Source organism: Eptesicus fuscus, chromosome 8 (genome assembly GCF_027574615.1).
Source record: "Eptesicus fuscus isolate TK198812 chromosome 8, DD_ASM_mEF_20220401, whole genome shotgun sequence".
Lineage (NCBI taxonomy): Eukaryota > Metazoa > Chordata > Mammalia > Chiroptera > Vespertilionidae > Eptesicus > Eptesicus fuscus.
Window position 1 is genome coordinate 21,454,370 of NC_072480.1, and position 16,893 is coordinate 21,471,262.

The window sequence follows — 16,893 nt, forward strand, 5'->3', positions numbered from 1 at the left end:
GTTGGTGCAGCCATTTTTTGTGATGGAGTGATGGTCAATTAGCATATTCCCTCTTTATTATATAGGATGCCTTCCAAATTTGCATTGGAACTTTCCACGCTTTATAGCACTTCCTATTGCCCAAATTTAACAAAACAAATATCTTTTCAGTCTTCACTAATACTTTTCATATATATTTGGAAGTGATTATAAATCATTGGCTTATAGAGTTTTCTTACAGAATTACACTTGGCATGAAACAATTTTAAAAGAATAATAAGAAAGATTAAGAACAATATTCAGTAGACCCAGAGGTTTCTTTTAGACTCATTTCATATGATCTGGTGGTAATGACTGTTGTTCATTCATTCCTTGATATATAAAAGGACTTAAAAGAAAATCTATTTTTAATTTAGGAAACTCCATAATTGCCCTTTATAAGTCTTCAGTTTAGTGGACAATTTTACTTGTAGGTAAGGTAAGCTCCTTGTGTTGTGACTTGAATTTGATCTCTCATAGTATAGCCAGCTAAAATGAGGCTCCTCTCCAGTGTCTTTACAGTAATTCTTTGAATAACTAATAATTATGAGAAATAATAAATTATCTTTAAATTAAAAGAACATTAGACTTTCAAAGGAAAATTAGAAAAAAATGCTTTAAGTGCTTATTTTTCAGGGTTATCAACTGAAGAAAATATAGACAGAGAAATAGATAGATTCATTACCTACCCAGTATTTTCTTAGTCACACTTTGTTAATAGAAATAGTCAGTGCTAAGCAATGTAAACCATTTTTGAAGCCTAAGATGAAATAATACTTTGGATATATTAGAATGAAATAATCACATTTTGTGGACCTTGATATACATCCTGGTAGTTAAATCAACTTTCAGTCTCCTTTATTAAAAAGCAAATAAAAATAAAATCAAGTAATGTGAATTGATCAAGTATGCACATATAAATTTTAGGTAACCACAAAAAGAATGGAAATGGATCCAGTAGAGGTAGAAATAAGCAAATAGAGAAAACTTGACTTTTTAGCCTTCCAAAAGTCAAAAGGTGATGCATACACAAGATAGTTATTTGACTTATTTGCAAAGAGTCATGGAATGGTAACAAAATAGAGCTTTATTGTGGTCAGTTAATAACATTGGAAAAATGAGCTGTTTAATTCAGTGAAATATTTATGAGTATGGAAAGTAAGCATTTTTTAGTTTTTCAAGTTTTTAAGTATGAAATATTTTAAAGATACAGAAAAGATGCTAAACTTCATTATTGATCAAGTAAATGAAATTAAGATGATAGCTATCATTTTATACATTTTTTACCTGTAAAAATTAATTTTTTTTCATGAGTGGAAGGAAGTAAACTTTTTTTGTTGTTTATTTTTTTTATTGATTAAGGTATTACATATATGTCCTTATCCCCCCATCGCCCCCACCCCACCCCCACTCGTGCCCTCACCCCCCTAGTTTCTGTGTCCATTGGTTATGCTCATATGCATGCATACAAGTCCTTTGGTTGATCTCTCCCCCTTACCCCCACCCTCCCCTGCCTTCCCTCTGAGGTTTGATGGTCTGATGGATGATTCTCTGTCTCTGGATCTGTTTTTGTTCATCAGTTTATGTTGTTCATTATATTCCACAAATGAGTGAGGTCATGTGATATGTATCTTTCTCCAACTGATTTATTTCACTTAGCATAATGTTCTCCAGGTCCATCCATGCTGTTGCAAATGGTAGGAGTTCCTTCCTTTTTACAACAGCGTAGTATTCCATTGTGTAGATGTACCACAGTTTTTTAATCCACTCAAGCTGTATTACAAAGCCACTGTTCTCAAAATTTCCTGGTACTGGCACAAGAACAGACATATAAACCAATGGGATAGATTGGAGAACCCAGAAATCAACCCAAACCACTATGCTCAATTAATATTTGATAAAGGAGGCAAGAGCATACAATGGAGTCGAGACAGTCTCTTCAATAAATGGTGCTGGGAAATTTGGTCAGATACATGCAAAAAAATGAAACTAGACCACCAACTTACACCATACACAAAAATAAATTCAAAATGGATAAAGGACTTAAACATAAGAAAGGAAACCATAAAAATCTTAGAGGAATCCACAGGCAGCAAAATCTCAGACATATGCCGAAGCATTATCTTCACTGATACAGCTCCTAGGGCAATGGGAACTAAAGAGAACATAAACAAATGGGACTACATCAAAATAAAAAGCTTCTGCACAGCAAAAGAAACCATCAACAAACAAGAAAGCCCACTGCCTGGGAGAACATATTTGCCAATGCTATCTCTGATAAGGGTTTAATCTCCAACATATACAGGGAACTCATACAACTTAACAAAAGGAAGATAAACAACCCAATCAAAAAGTGGCCAATGGACCTAAATAGATACTTTTTGAAAGAGGACATAAGGAAGGCCAAGAGACATATGAAAACATGCTCAAAGTCAGTAATCATCTGAGAGATGCAAATCAAAACCATCTCACACCTGTCAGAATGGCTATCATCAACAAATCAACAAACAACAAGTGCTGGCGAGGATGCAGAGAAAAAGGAACCCTGGTACACTGCTGGTGGGAATGCAGACTGGTGCAGCCACTGTGGAGAACAGTATGGAGTTTCCTCAGAAAACTAAAAATGGAACTCCCATTTGACCCAGTGATCCCACTTCTAGGAATATATTCCGAGAAACTAGAAACACCAATCAGAAAGGATATATGCACCCCTGTGCTCATAGCAGCACAATTCACAATAGCTAAGATTTGGAAACAGCCCAAGTGCCCATCAGCAGGAAGTAAACTTTTGGAGTTGATCATACAGTATCTTTATGCCTAAATATATTAATACCATATCTGACAATTCTATTTTTTGACATTACCTCAGAGATATACTTATATGTATCTATAAGGAGGCATGTAGAAGAGAGAAAAACATTTATCAGTTGGCTCCTGAACACATCCCAATCAGGGATCGAACCTGCAACCTTGGTATGAGCCTTGACTAGGAATCTAACCCGCAACCTTTTGGTATATGGGACAACACTCCAACCAACTGAGCTACCCAGCCAGGGCACCCTAAGTTACCTTAAATATTCCGGTACTGTTTATATATTTAATATTTAAAATCACAGTTGTAAATAAATTAATAAATAAATAAATTAATTAATTAATTAATGTGTAAGTAATGTGTAAAAAGGCTGCCTGACATTCACAGAGCCCCTCAGTCTTTTTCTCTCACTCTTACTACTAATACTTCTCCCCTCAGGGCTAGTAATTTGGAAGTATCCCCTATCCTTGTTCTAGCTTCTCATGCTACCATCCTGAGAAATCCTCTTTTATTCCTTAATCTAAAGGTCCTATTCCATACCTGTGACAAAGACACAGTTATTTGAGTTAGCTTAGGGCAACTACTTCTGTTTCTGGGTTTCTCAGAATATGGTTGAATCTTCCTTTAGTTTTTCTTATAATCAAGACCTACCTAAACTAGACACTTTCCAATTCTTTTGCTGGGAGTAAATAATAATAATAGCAATATTTATTTTTAAAATATACTCTAATGCTCATATGACTGATAAATGCAGAGTGTTGTTTGGACAAAAATACATATAGAATAGATAAGCAGGTACATTTTTTAAATGGAAGGAAGAACCAAGTTAGATAATATTAAACTTATTCAATAATTTGTGTTAGAAAGTAAAAGAAACCTCATTAATTCACCTCCACTAATTTGAATTTGTGATTGCCAACTTGGAGCAGGTTAAAGTACATTATTGCATTATTGTTTTATCTATTTAAGAAAATTTGATAACCCAGCTCAATGATAAACAAGATTTATGAAGTATACTAAATCCATTTTCAAAAGCAAATTATCTGAGTCTTGTCCTGCAAAATGTTGTATATAAATGAAGACTACTAATTGCAAATGAGTTTTACTTATTAAAAGGAGATTCAGTAAACATATACTTCATTGTCACATGTACATGTAATTTATTTACTATTTGTATTTCACAGATCCAGATTGAACTTCCTTAATTGGTTGTAATTAGTGTGTGTGTGTGTGTGTGTGTGTGTGTGTGTGTGTACACATGTCAAATGATATTTAGTGATCACAGAAAGCTTTGACTTTATCATTAATCTTCCCCCCTCACCCACTACACCACAGGTTTTTACCAAGCCTTGCAAGGTCAGCATTAGAAAAAAATCTGGCAGATGCTTCAATAGAAATAAGTACTGATGATAATCTAGAACCAGAACTGGAGGATTACAAATGTAAGTATTTGGTTTCTTTCCCTTTTAAGTGAAATAACTATTGAACGTTTTCTGTTATCAACTTTAAATTTTAAAAAAATGGTTTTGTTTTTCACTTATTTTGTTTTATTTAGGGTTGAAGAAATGAATCTTTAAAAAAGTTTTTTTTTTTTAAATTTAGGTTGAAACCCACTTAAAAGGTAACTCTTAGAATACTTCCTTTATTTCCCTGTCAGATACAGGCCCTCCCCCCATGCCCTCTCCCACTCCTCCAGGAGTCACAGTTGAAGTGAACATGTTAAAGGCTCTCAGAATTTCTGGTGTATATTAACTTATGTGATTTTGTTTAATCTTTTTTCCAACTGTATTTCACCATAGCATCAAAAATTTTGTTTTCCTTGCATAACATTTACATTTTGAGGACCAGATGTGTCTTATGGGAAGCTGTTCTAGGTTGAGATAGACTAAAATAATATTCAGAGCACTATTCCATACGTTCCTAATCTCCCATGTCCACATATTGTCTTTCATGGTACTTTTCTCCTGGAGAGCCATACGTATCATTTTGAATTGGGGGGAGATTTAGCTCTTCCTATGAAAGTTCCTCATTCTTCAGTTAGAGCACAATGAAAGGTTCTATGATTTTTGAGGTATTAATATGACCTGTTTTATCAAAACATCCAATGTGTGACCATTCTCCAAAGGGAACTATTGTGGTTTTCTTTGAAGTAGGTGTTTTTAATTGTTAGGGATACACTGACTTTGATACTAAGAAAATAAGATTCCTTTTTCAAAAGTAAAATGATAAACTGCATACTGATGGATTTGAGTGTAGATACACAGAGCCAGTTCAGAGACAGTATAACTTTCTGACATTTTAGACTCATAATGTTATTTGATTGAATTTTTTAACATATATAATGAAAAACTGCATCATTCAGACTATAGATTGTTTAGTTTTGGTAACAGGGTAGTGTTAGCAGTCCCCATCTAAGCTTTGTGTAGAGGATAAGGGACCTAAGTCAAGAGACTTTTGATTGCTCTGATTCCATTCATCTTTAATGTTCGTTCTTTTGGAAAATTCATTTAATTCACTTTCCTTTTTAAAAAATATAATTTTATTGATTTCAGTAAGGAAGGAAGAGGGAGAAAGAGAAAACATCAATGATGAGAGAAAATCATTGATCAGCTGCCTCCTGCACGCCCCCTACTGGGGATTCAGCCTGCAACCCTGGCATGTGCCCTGACTAGGAATTGAACCTTGATCTCCTGGTGCATAGGTCGATGGTCAACCACTGAGCCATGCCACCTGGGCTAATTCACTTTCTTTGTTTAGGGACCATGCTCACAAAGCAACATTCTGATGCGGATTTAGCTTTTTTTATCCAGGTCTTCCTCTAGATCAGGGGTCCTCGAACTTTTTAAACAGGGGGCCAGTTCACTGTCCCTCAGACCATTGGAGGGCCGGACTATAGTTTAAAAAAAACTATGAACAAATTCCTATGCACACTGCACATATCTTATTTTGAAGTAAAAAAACAAAACGGCAAAAACACCCGCATGTGGCCCGCGGGCCGTAGTTTGAGGACGTCTGTTCTAGATAATATGCTGATAGGACAACCAGTATGTCATATAGTCCATATGAAAGTTGCAGTTTTCATTACAGTGTAATACTTTGCAATTCTGGTTTTATATATAAAAAATTACTTATAGATCAGAATTTATGTCTTTAATAATCTCCTGAGAGTTAGATTTGTCCTCTGTTGTGAGGACAAAATCAGGTTTTGAGCCTACCAGTCTGAGGATTTGATAAATTTATCATAATAATGCCATCCTCTGAGATTTCTTAGATCGTTAGCCAGATTTCTCCCAGGGAACTATAGTATCACCATTCTTTCCCTTTTCTATCTTGAAATTTTAACAATAAATATGGGCTCATTGAATTAAATTGTACTAATGCCCTAAATGTACTAAGTAAATATATCCATAAACTAAACCATAGATGATATCAGATATTGTTTGAATCTGAAATTATGTGTGTCATCTCAACATACAAGTATATAGTAAATTCACTGCCACAGTCCTGGTCTTTCATTTTACAGTTTTATATTTGATCTATTTCAGAGACCTGATGGTAGTAAAAAAAAAAAAAAAAAATCCTCAGTGACAGCTTACAGTTCTTTCCTCTATGGAACTTGTAGCTAAAAGGAAAATGGTAAGGATCTACTGAAAGACGAGGTCTACTGTGCTGTGGCAAGTGTGTAGCACTCAGCAGTGGTTAAGCAGGGTGACAGTTTAATTATTTTTAGCTTAAAATTGTTCACAGTGCTCCATAGACGCAAATGTTGCTTTTTCACCTTGTCTTTTAAAATGCTTTAGTACACAAATAGAAACTTTCATATTAAAAGTAGGGAGGGAAAAGATGGGTCAGTTATTTTAGGCATTATTATTGTCTACCTGCTTGCTAGGGTATTTCCATAGGATGGAATATTATTTGGAGTCAAAGGATTGAACATACCCCACATGGCAGAAAGAATATTAGTTCTATTTTTAGCTGTATCCATTCTAGCTGGGAGATTTTAAGTAAATTACTTAAGAATGTTTTTCTTAGCTTCTTCATAATTCTTGTCTCATTATTAGGAAAATAAAATGAAATTATATGAGAAAACAATAAGCTGAAGCTCCTAGTTTGGGATCTGGCACATAGACGGTTCTCAATGAATGATAGCTTCTATTATTGTGATCATCAGAATTACTACAACTACTGCCATTAGTGTTATTATTATGTTTTAATCTTTTATAAAATGTAGTTTTATTGATTTCAGAGAGGAGAGGAGAGAGAGATAGAAACATCAGTGATGAGAGAGAATCATTGATTGGCTTCCTCCTGCACACCCCACACTGGGGATCCAGCCTGCAACACAGGCATGTGCCCTGAACAGAATCGAACTGTGACCTCCTAGTTCATAGGTCAATGTTCAACCACTGAGCAACACCAGCTGGGCAGTTTATTATTATTGACCTTGGCATACATTAGACAGTGAACATATATGTCTGGTTACTGTAGGGAATATACATGAAAGACTTCAAGAAACTTACTATTTAGTTTCCTGGCTTCAAGGAGCTAGGATTCTATTCTAGACCAACTATAAGAGACATCCTACCTAATAAAAGGGTAATATGCAAATTGACCGCACCTTCGCTACACCTAAGCCATGCCCACCAGCCACGCCCACCAGCCAATAAGGACGAGTATGCAAATAAACCCAACCAAGAGGGCTACAGCCACAGAGAGCAAGGTTTCCCAGGCAATGGAGGAAGCCAAGCTTTCCGCCTGCCCTTGCTAGGCCTAAGCCTCCACTCAAGCTACAAAGTTTCAATTATAGAAGGTAAACAAATCTTAACAGAAATGGCGGCAGCCACGGAGCTGGAGAGAGCAGGCCAGGGTTGCCCTCGGCAACGGAGAAAGCAAAGCTTTCCGCACACCCTGGCCAGGCTCAGGCCTCTGCTTAAGGCTACAAAGTTTCAATTATAGAAGGTGAATTAACCCCAACAGAAATGGCTGCTGGCCACGGAGCAAGCAGGAGGCTTGGCTCCGCTCCAGGCTACAAAGTTTCAATTGTAGAAGGTAAGTAAATTCCAGATACCAGGGCCTCCTCTTGGGTCACCAGGGGGAGTGGCTGGCCTGTAAACCACCACAGGCCCCTTGCTCAGGCCACCCCACGCCCCAAGGGAACCCCCATCCTGATCTGGGACACCCTTCAGGGCAAACCAGCTGGCCCCCACCCCTGCACCAGGCCTCTATCCTATCTAATAAAAGAGTAATATGCAGATTGACCATCACTCCAACACACAATATGGATTTCCCCATGTGGTTAAAGATCCTGCCCCCATGTGGACACAAGATGGCCACCACAAGATGGCCAGCAGGGGAGGGCAGTTGGGAGGCACCAGGCCTGCAAGGGAGGGCAGTTGAGAGGGACCCAGGCCTGCAAGGGAAGGAAGTTGGAGGCGATCAACCCTGCAGGAGAGGGCAGTTAGGGGTGACCAGGCTGGCAGAGGAGGGAAGTTGGGGGCAAACAGGCTGGCAGGGGAGCAGTTAGGCATCAATCAGGCTGGCAGCGGAGTGGTTAGGGTGTGATTAGGCTGGCAGGCAGAAGCGGTTAGGGGCAATCAGGAAGGCAGGCAGGCGAGCAGTTGGGAGCCAGCAGTCCTGGATTGTGCGAGGAATGGGATCGGGCCTAAACGGGCAGTCGGACATCCCTCGAGGGGTCCCAGATTGGAGAGGGTGCAGGCTGGGCTGAGGGCCACCCCCCTCTCCGTGCACGAATTTCATGCAACGGGCCTCTAGTTGCAATAATAATTATCACAAAATAATTATGTAGCACCTGGGGTGCTTATTTGAAAATACAGATCTCCTGGATCATCTCTGAAAATGTAATTTGGGAGGCCTGGCATGGATTGGTTCATTTGTATTTTTGACTAGCTATCTAAGGGATTCTCATGTGGGGTTTTGAATGAGTGGGTTCTGAAAAAATTATATTCAAGTACTTCAGAGCTTTTGAATGTGCATTTGGCTTATATATGTGTGATAGTCCTTGACTGAACAAGCTTATTAAGGTTACTTGACTGAGTTCTGGGTTTTGTTTTCTCCTCTCAATTTTATCTATATGCTGTTTGCTATATACATTGTTTTAATTATATTTTACTAGAGGCCCGATGCACGAAAATTCGTGCACTCAGGGGGGTCCCTCAGCCCGAGAGGACGTAGGTTGGGACCCCTCAGGGGATATCCACCTGCCAGCTTAGGCCCTCTCCCCAAGAGTGGGCCTACGCCATCAGTTGGACATCCTTAGAGCTGCCTAGGAGATGGGAGAGGCTCCCACCACCGCCGCTGCACCCGCAGCCCTCACCCTGGCTTGTGGCTGAGCGGAGCTCCCCCTGTGGGAGCGCACTGACCACCAGGGGGCAGCTCCTGCGTTGAGTGTCTGCCCCCTGGTGATCAGTGCATGTCATAGTGACTGGTTGTTCCTGGTCAGTCCCCGGTTAGGGTCAATTTGTATATTACCCTTTTATTATATAGGATTACATTTTGGATCATTGAAAGCTTTTTGTAGAGCTTTAAGCTTTTTATGTAAAGCTAAAAACTCTCCAGTGAGTAAAACACCTTCAAGGTTTTTATTACCACCTTAAAGCTTATTTCTTTTATATGTTAAATTAAAATTCCTTGACAAATCCACAGGATATTAAAGTCGCTGTATTGCATTTTGTATGGGCTGAATTTGACTTCTATGAGGGCAATTCTGCAGGTAATTCTCTGTCCTGTGTGAAATTTTTAGGTGAAATAACATCTGGCTCTCTGAGAATTGGCGCTATTAGTACACCAATCTATAATGCCCACGAGAAAATGAAAGTACCTGATGTTCTGTTCTACGACAACATTCAGGTAAAATCCCTGCTTTGCATTCATGGATAAATCACCACTTACATTGTAGTACTTCATTCTGATTCAACTGAAAATGTTTAATTATTTTTATAATTTGTTAAATTCAATTCAGATGATGCAAAGTGAAGTGTTGAAAAATATCTTCCATTAATGCATTATAATGTTGGAAGAGCTGTTGCTATGAGTAGAGTATAATAAATTCAGATAAATAAAATGAATATATTATTAAATTAAAAACAAAATAGAACTAATATCCTCTAATTTTGCTTTCCTATTGTTTAAATAACTTTAGTTTAAAGAAGGATGTGCCATATGCATTCTTTTTTGTTTTCTTATCCTCAGCTGAGGATGTGTTTTATTAATTTTTAGGGAGAGAGAAAGAGAGAAACATTGAGGTGAGAGTGAAACATTGATCAGTTGCCTCCTGTATGGTCTCCGATCAGGGTTCAAACCCACAACCTAGGTATGTGCCATGACCAGACTAGAACCTGCTACCTTTTTGGTGTACACAACACTCTAACCAACTGAGCCACCTGGCTGAAGCTGTCCAATTCTTTCCTTCACATTCCTTTCCTTTTTTGGAAAAATTTTAGTATTTTTTCAGCCTTTACTTTTCCTTCTTTTTTTTTTTTTTTTAAAGAAAGACAGTAGACAGTTTCCACTTGCAAACCTATAATTATGGTCCTTCTGTTAAGACAGAGAAATAAGTGTGTACACAGAATGCTTTATTGTAGATGTTTACTTTAATAAGATTTTTTCCAGAGAAAATCACTCATAATATAAAAAGATTTTCCTTTCCAGATTTTCTGTCAATTGGTTATTTATTTTATAATAAAACACATACTAAAATTTTTCTGTAATATTTGGTCACTAATCTGCATGTAAATAATAGCTTTCATTTACAAATTATGTTAGAAAAACTACCTACTGTTTTCACTATATTAAGGACTTAGGGATATTGAAGTAAAATTTCTTTTATCTGCCACTTTCCAATTCTATTTGTTGTTCAATGAGTGTCATAATTTATATCCCTGTGTTATATTAACAACATAGAAGTTATCTAGGCAAATTCTTCTTTCTCAATAAAAATATTAATGAAATATCTTGAAATCTGTTAAAATTTTAGTTATCATCTATAGCATAGCAAAAGGCATAACCCAGTTTGCTTTTTATTCATTCTGTAGCCAGTTAACTAGTATAGATTTTACTTTTTTCCGGGGCATTAATGTTCTTATATAAGCATTAGACAAATGAACAGAAAATAAAGTTACTTATAAGACACAGAGAAGGAAAACATCTTCCCTGTCAATAAAGACAAAAACATAATTGTAAGGAAAATATACTATTTCGAAGTATTGATATCACACTCTGTCCATGTAGTAGAAAAGAATAAAGAAAAAAGAATTAGGAAACTTTGATATAAGTGAAAATTTGAAAAACTCCATGGTAGCAAACGTTTAAAAGACTTGCCAGCATACAAGAATGTAGGAGATTCAGTAGCAGGGAAGGCCATGTGTCTTTGAACATAGTGTCTGTTGCCATGGTGCTTGTGACATAGACATTGAGCTCCGCAGGGCTGCTGTGAACTTTACACAGTGGCTCTGAGGGACTTTCTGTAGCCTGGCTCCAAACATACCTTCTTTTCGTAAAGCATTACAAATTAGCTATTAATGAAAATGTTTAGCTGTACCAATTCCAGGGACAGTGTCTTAATTAAATTTGCTTTTGTTGCATTCATTACTGTTTCCTTTGATGCCACACTCCATCTTTGAAGCAGTAGTCTTCAGTGCTTCTTGAATATTTAGGTGCTTCTATATCTTCTTGTTCTATGCCCTGTGGTCCTCTTACCACGTTATGTTGAAACTGATTTTTTTAATGTGTTTTTCTACATTTCTAGAAAACAACATAGTGCCTGGCATAGAGTGACTGCTGAATATCTGTTGAGCTAATTAATGAAAGGATGAATAAGATTTTAAGTGTTCATAATCAGGAATATTATTTCACTAAATCTGTGATTAAGGAATATTACACTTGCAGCATTAAGGAGGAGAAATTACAGGAGAGTTTAATAGCCTTTTAATAAGCGTAATGAGCTTCAGATCTGAAAAAGTTAAAAAATGTCTCCCATATGTCAAGCCTTGTCATAAGGTATTAGAATACTGAGATGAAAATACACACATGTATGCGTGCGCGCGCGCACACACACACACACACACGCACACAGTTGTGTTCACACACATGTACACAGTTCCAGAGCTGGGTCTGTCAAGGGGGGAGAAAGACATATAAGTACACATAGTTACTTCACAGTATGATGGAAGTGCACGCAGGTTACTATGGTAGCATTGATGAGAGGCTGGTCCCAGATTGAAATGATCATGAAAAATGAGTTAACCAGGCAAAGTTGAGAGAGTCTCTTAGGCAGAGAGACTAGCATTTGTAGAGACTTGGCTATGTGAGAGAGTAGCCAATTTAGGGAGTTACATATAATTAATTGTCATTGGCACAGAGCTGAGGTTGCAAATAGAAGAGTGACAAGAGATGAGGCTGATGAGTTAGGAAAGAGTCACATCTTCTGGACCTTGCTAATTAAGGAATTTGGCTGCTATTCAGAAGTGAGGAAGCCACTGAAAGTTTTTAAGCACATTTCCACTTTTGCTAGCTTTGCATTCACTCTTTAAAGTTGTCTATAAGTTGAAACCAAGGCAGAGAGAGACTAGGAGGCTGTTGTAATAGTTCAGGTGAAAGTCATGAAGGCTCTACTAGTAAACAAAGGCAGTGACAGTGGGGACAGAGTAGAAAGGATACATTGCAGGGCTATTTAGGAGGTAGAGTCAGTAGAACTTTGTGTGAGATGAAAGACAAAGATTCTCCCCCCAGAAGCACATAGTCTGGTGGAAAATTTTAAAAATAAAGAAAAAGCTATTTTAAATTGTACCCATGACTAGAAGAACACAATGTAGGAGAAGGAGAGTGGTAGGAGATGAGACTGAGACTAAATAAGTTAAGGAGTGACAATTGATTCTAAGGTATTAGGAGTCTTTTAGGGAATTTTGAAGAGAGAAGTAACATGATTTTGAACAACGAAGTGACATTCAGTACAGGCATACCTCAGAGATATTGTGGGTTTGGTTCCAGACCACCGCAATAAAGTATATACCAATAAAGCAAGTCGTAGTCCTTTTGCTGATGGAGGGTCTTACCTTCAATTTGTAAAAAAATGCAAAATCTGTGAAGTGTGATTAAGTGAAATGCAAAAAAAAAAAAAAATGAGGTATGCTTGTACTGTAGAGAGCATGTTGGCTCACGGAGAGACTTAAGTTAGAGAAGCCAAATTGGCTTATAAAAATCTAGGCCAGGAGGAACCAAGATGGCGTCAAAGTTAAACAACTAACCTGCTGCCTCGCACAACAATTTCAAAAATACAACTAAAAGACAAAACGTCTACCACCCAGAACCACGGGAAAGCTGGCTAATTTACAACTAAGAAGAGAAAGGAGCACAAACGCTGAAAAGCTGAGGTATGGAGGCGCGCGAATCGGGCTGGTGGCAGGCGACTGGGTGCGTGGCTTTTCTTCAACCCACAGGGAGACAAGCTCCCGATCACTCTGAAATCAGTTTCTGGGGACACGCGGGGGACCCAGACGCCTACGGGGAGAAGCTGGACTCTCGGCCATTGGGTCAGAAAGTGAGAGTGACTTTTTTGCAGAGGTGCGCCCAGCAATCATTGTTTACTGCGGTGCAGGATGTGGGGACTTGGAAACACGGAAAGGCAGAGACAGCTGATGGCAGCCATCGCCGTTTGCCACGCCCTAGCCTAGTGATGCCCTGAGACCCCGCCCCGCACATTCTACAAACCCGCCCAGGCTCCACACAGCGGCTTTTGCATATAAATGGCCTGTTCTGTGGCAGTTTAACCAAATTAACTGCAGCTCCAGTCAGACTGCTCCAAAACTGCCCAAGCAAAGAGGAGAAGTAGTAGTTCTTGCTGTAGCTGCTGCTGGGGGGCCTCAGACAGTAGCTGACCTGCACCCCATTGGAGATCCAGACACTAGTGTATCTAGTGGTCGGTGTGAGATGACACCAGATTTCAACCACTCTCATAAGGGACACATTCAAGAGGCAGACTCAGTGAGCACCAAAGCCCTATTGGAACAATCCTGCCCCATAAACGTGTCTCCAGCATAGCAATTCTTCCGTTATAGACACAGCGGGTCCTCACAGCCAATTGGCCTAGAGGTCAATTCCTCCCAGTGACACCAACAACAATCAAGACTTAACTACAACAAGGCTGTACACACAGTCCACAAAAGGGTGTACCAAGAATGTCCACCTCAGGTAACTGGGAGGCTGACCCGTTGAACCAGTAGGACACCTGGTACACAAAGCTACCCAACCAACTCAGGGAAGCAGCGAAAATGAGGAAGAAAGGAAACAAATCCCAAACGAAAGAAATGGAGGAGAACAAATGAATGGACAGAGTTCAAAACCACAGTTATAAGGTTTTTCAAGAATTTCATGGAAAAGGCTGATAAATTCAATGAGACCCTCGAGGATATGAAAAAAGGACCAACTAGAAATTAAACATACACTGACTGAAATAAAAAATAGTATACAGAGACCCAACAGCAGACTAGAGGATCGCAAGAATCAACTCAAAGATTTGGAATACAAAGAGGCAAAGGACACTCCTCCAGAGAAGCAAAAAGAGAAGAGAATTCAGAAAGTTGAAGATAGTGTAAGAAGCCTCTGGGACAACTTTAAGCGTACCAACATTCGAATTATGGGGGTGCCAGAAGAAGAGAGAGAGCAAGACGTTGAAAACCTATTTGAAGAAATAATGAACGAAAACTTCCCCCACCTGATGAAAGAAATAGACTTACAAGTCCAGGAAGCACACAGAACCCCAAACAAAAGGAATCCAAAGAGGACCACACCAAGACACATTATAATTAAAATGCCAAGGGCAAAAGACAGAGAGAATCTTACAAGCAGCAAGAGAAAAACAGTTAGTTACCTACAAGGGAGCACCCATACGATTGTCGGCTGATTTCTCAACAGAAACTATGCAGGCCAGATGGGAGCGGCAAGAAATATTCAAAGTGATGAATAGCAAGAACCTACAACCAAGACTACTCTACCCAGCAAAGTTATCATTCAGAATTGAAGGTCAGATAAAGAGCTTCACAGATAAGAAAAAGCTAAAGAAGTTCATCACCACCAAACCAGTATTATATGAAATGCTGAAAGGTATTCTTTAAAAAGAGGAAAAAGAAGAAAGATAAAAAATTATGAACAACAAATACATGTCTATCAACAAGTGAATCTAAAAGTCAAGTGAATTAAAAATCTGAGGAACAGAATAAACTGATGAACATAATAGAATCAGAGGCATAGAATGGGAGTGGATTGATAATTCTCAGGGGGATAGGGGTGTCTGTGTGGGGGGTACGGGAAGAGACTGGACAAAAATCATACACCTATGGATAAGGACAGCAGTGGGGAGGTAAGGGCAGAGGGGGCGGTGGGAACCGGGTGGTGGGGAGATATGGGGCGAAAAAAGGAGAAACAATTGTAATAATCTGAACAATAAAGATTTTTTAAATTTAAATTTAAAAAAAGATCATAAAAACCTGAATGAAAACTGTGGGGATAAAAAGGAAAGGATAAATACACTTGACTTTTTGGTGGCTCAATATCTTAGACTTGGTGTTTAATTGACTCTTGATATGGGAGGAGCCAGGTAGTAGAAAATGATAATATTAATCAGGATAAAAGATATAGGATAAAGAATGACTTTGAGAAGAAAGTAATGAGTCGAGTTTTGGATATAATGAGTTTGAGGAGACTGGGAAATAACATAGTAGTTCGAGAGTTACTCAGAAGTACAGGGCTGGAGTTGAGGAAAAAAGTCTTGCTGTTGAAGATCAGTGTAGAGTTGGTAGCTGAAGCCATGGAATGGATAAGAAAGGAGTTAGGAGAGTAGGGTCTGAAGTAGCTCTTCAGTTACTGGAGTGGGGCTTCCCAACTCTGCACACGGCCTCCCTTGGTCCTCAAGTGGGTGCCATGTTACAATAGACACAATCTGCTGTGCCCTACCCTATGACCCCCTCACCCCAAGAAAGCATGTAAAAAGATGGAGAGAGAACAGATGAAGGAACATAGGGAGAATTTAAGGAATTACTACAAGAAGAACCAATTCAGAAGACTATGGACAGGAGCTTTAGAGAGACAGGAAGTAATCTGAAGAGACAGAACTTGGAGAGGAGAAATTTAAGCAATTTTCTGTGGTACTAAGTAGGCCAATAGATTAAGAGAAGAATGATGTAGGCAGTTACCTGAGCCTTAGCTAATATTTGATTTGAATAATCTAGTTTGATGTAATGAAGCGTGAGTAGAAGGACATGAGAAAAAGTAGAGTACAGATATAGCTTGGGTTATTTTTCAATTATTTACATTGCCTTTTTACCTGGCTATACCGGTGCTTATTCCAATTTTTCTATCTATTTATGCAGATTAGCCCATTTATTTCTGGGAGAATTTAATGTTATCTGGAAGTTGGTATGAATTATCATCTTAGTCAGAAGGAAGAGGTCTGCAGACCACATTATCACTAGAACCAGATTAAAAGAGTGTTCTAGGGCTCCTTTGGAACTAAGGTAACCATATACCTTGGTTTGCATGTTGTCCCAGCACAAATATTGATAATGTCTCTTTTTATTCTTTAAAGTGATCCTGAAGGGACAATCCATTGATATCACCCTACTCCAAGCCTTCTTAAAATTCTAGCTCCATGGTGTATCTGAAAGCATTTTAAAATAAAAACCTCCAAGATAAACATTAAGGAATACTCATCTGTTCTTGAAGGAGGGAAAAAAATTTCTCAATTTTCTCTTGAGGAAAGAAACTCTGAAAGAAAATGTTGCTTAATTTGACAAGTAAAAGGAAAATATTCTAAATATCAAAAAATACATAAACCGCTTTGAGGAAAAAAAGCAAGTGACAATCTAGAAAAATATCTGCAGCATATATTAAATACAAAATGAGGAGCCAATTTAAGCAAAAGAGAGAGACTTAATCAGATTTTAATACTGAGACAATCAGGTTCCTTTCTCATCAATTTCATGGCTTCAGTTACCAACTCTACACTGCTTTTCTTATAAGTAGGGAACTTCAGTAATTTCAGTACTTATGAG

The 16,893-nt window shown here is 38.3% G+C and overlaps 1 protein-coding gene across 1 annotated transcript in view; it reads left to right on the top strand.

Annotated features, from left to right (window-relative positions):
* VWA8 (von Willebrand factor A domain containing 8) overlaps positions 1-16,893 on the top strand; it is a 402,578-nt gene that overhangs the window by 156,518 nt on the left and 229,167 nt on the right. Inside the window, exons 18-19 of the mRNA XM_054719826.1 lie at positions 4,166-4,272; positions 9,591-9,697. Coding sequence (XP_054575801.1) covers positions 4,166-4,272; positions 9,591-9,697 — 214 coding nt within the window. The remainder of the gene's footprint in view (positions 1-4,165; positions 4,273-9,590; positions 9,698-16,893) is intronic.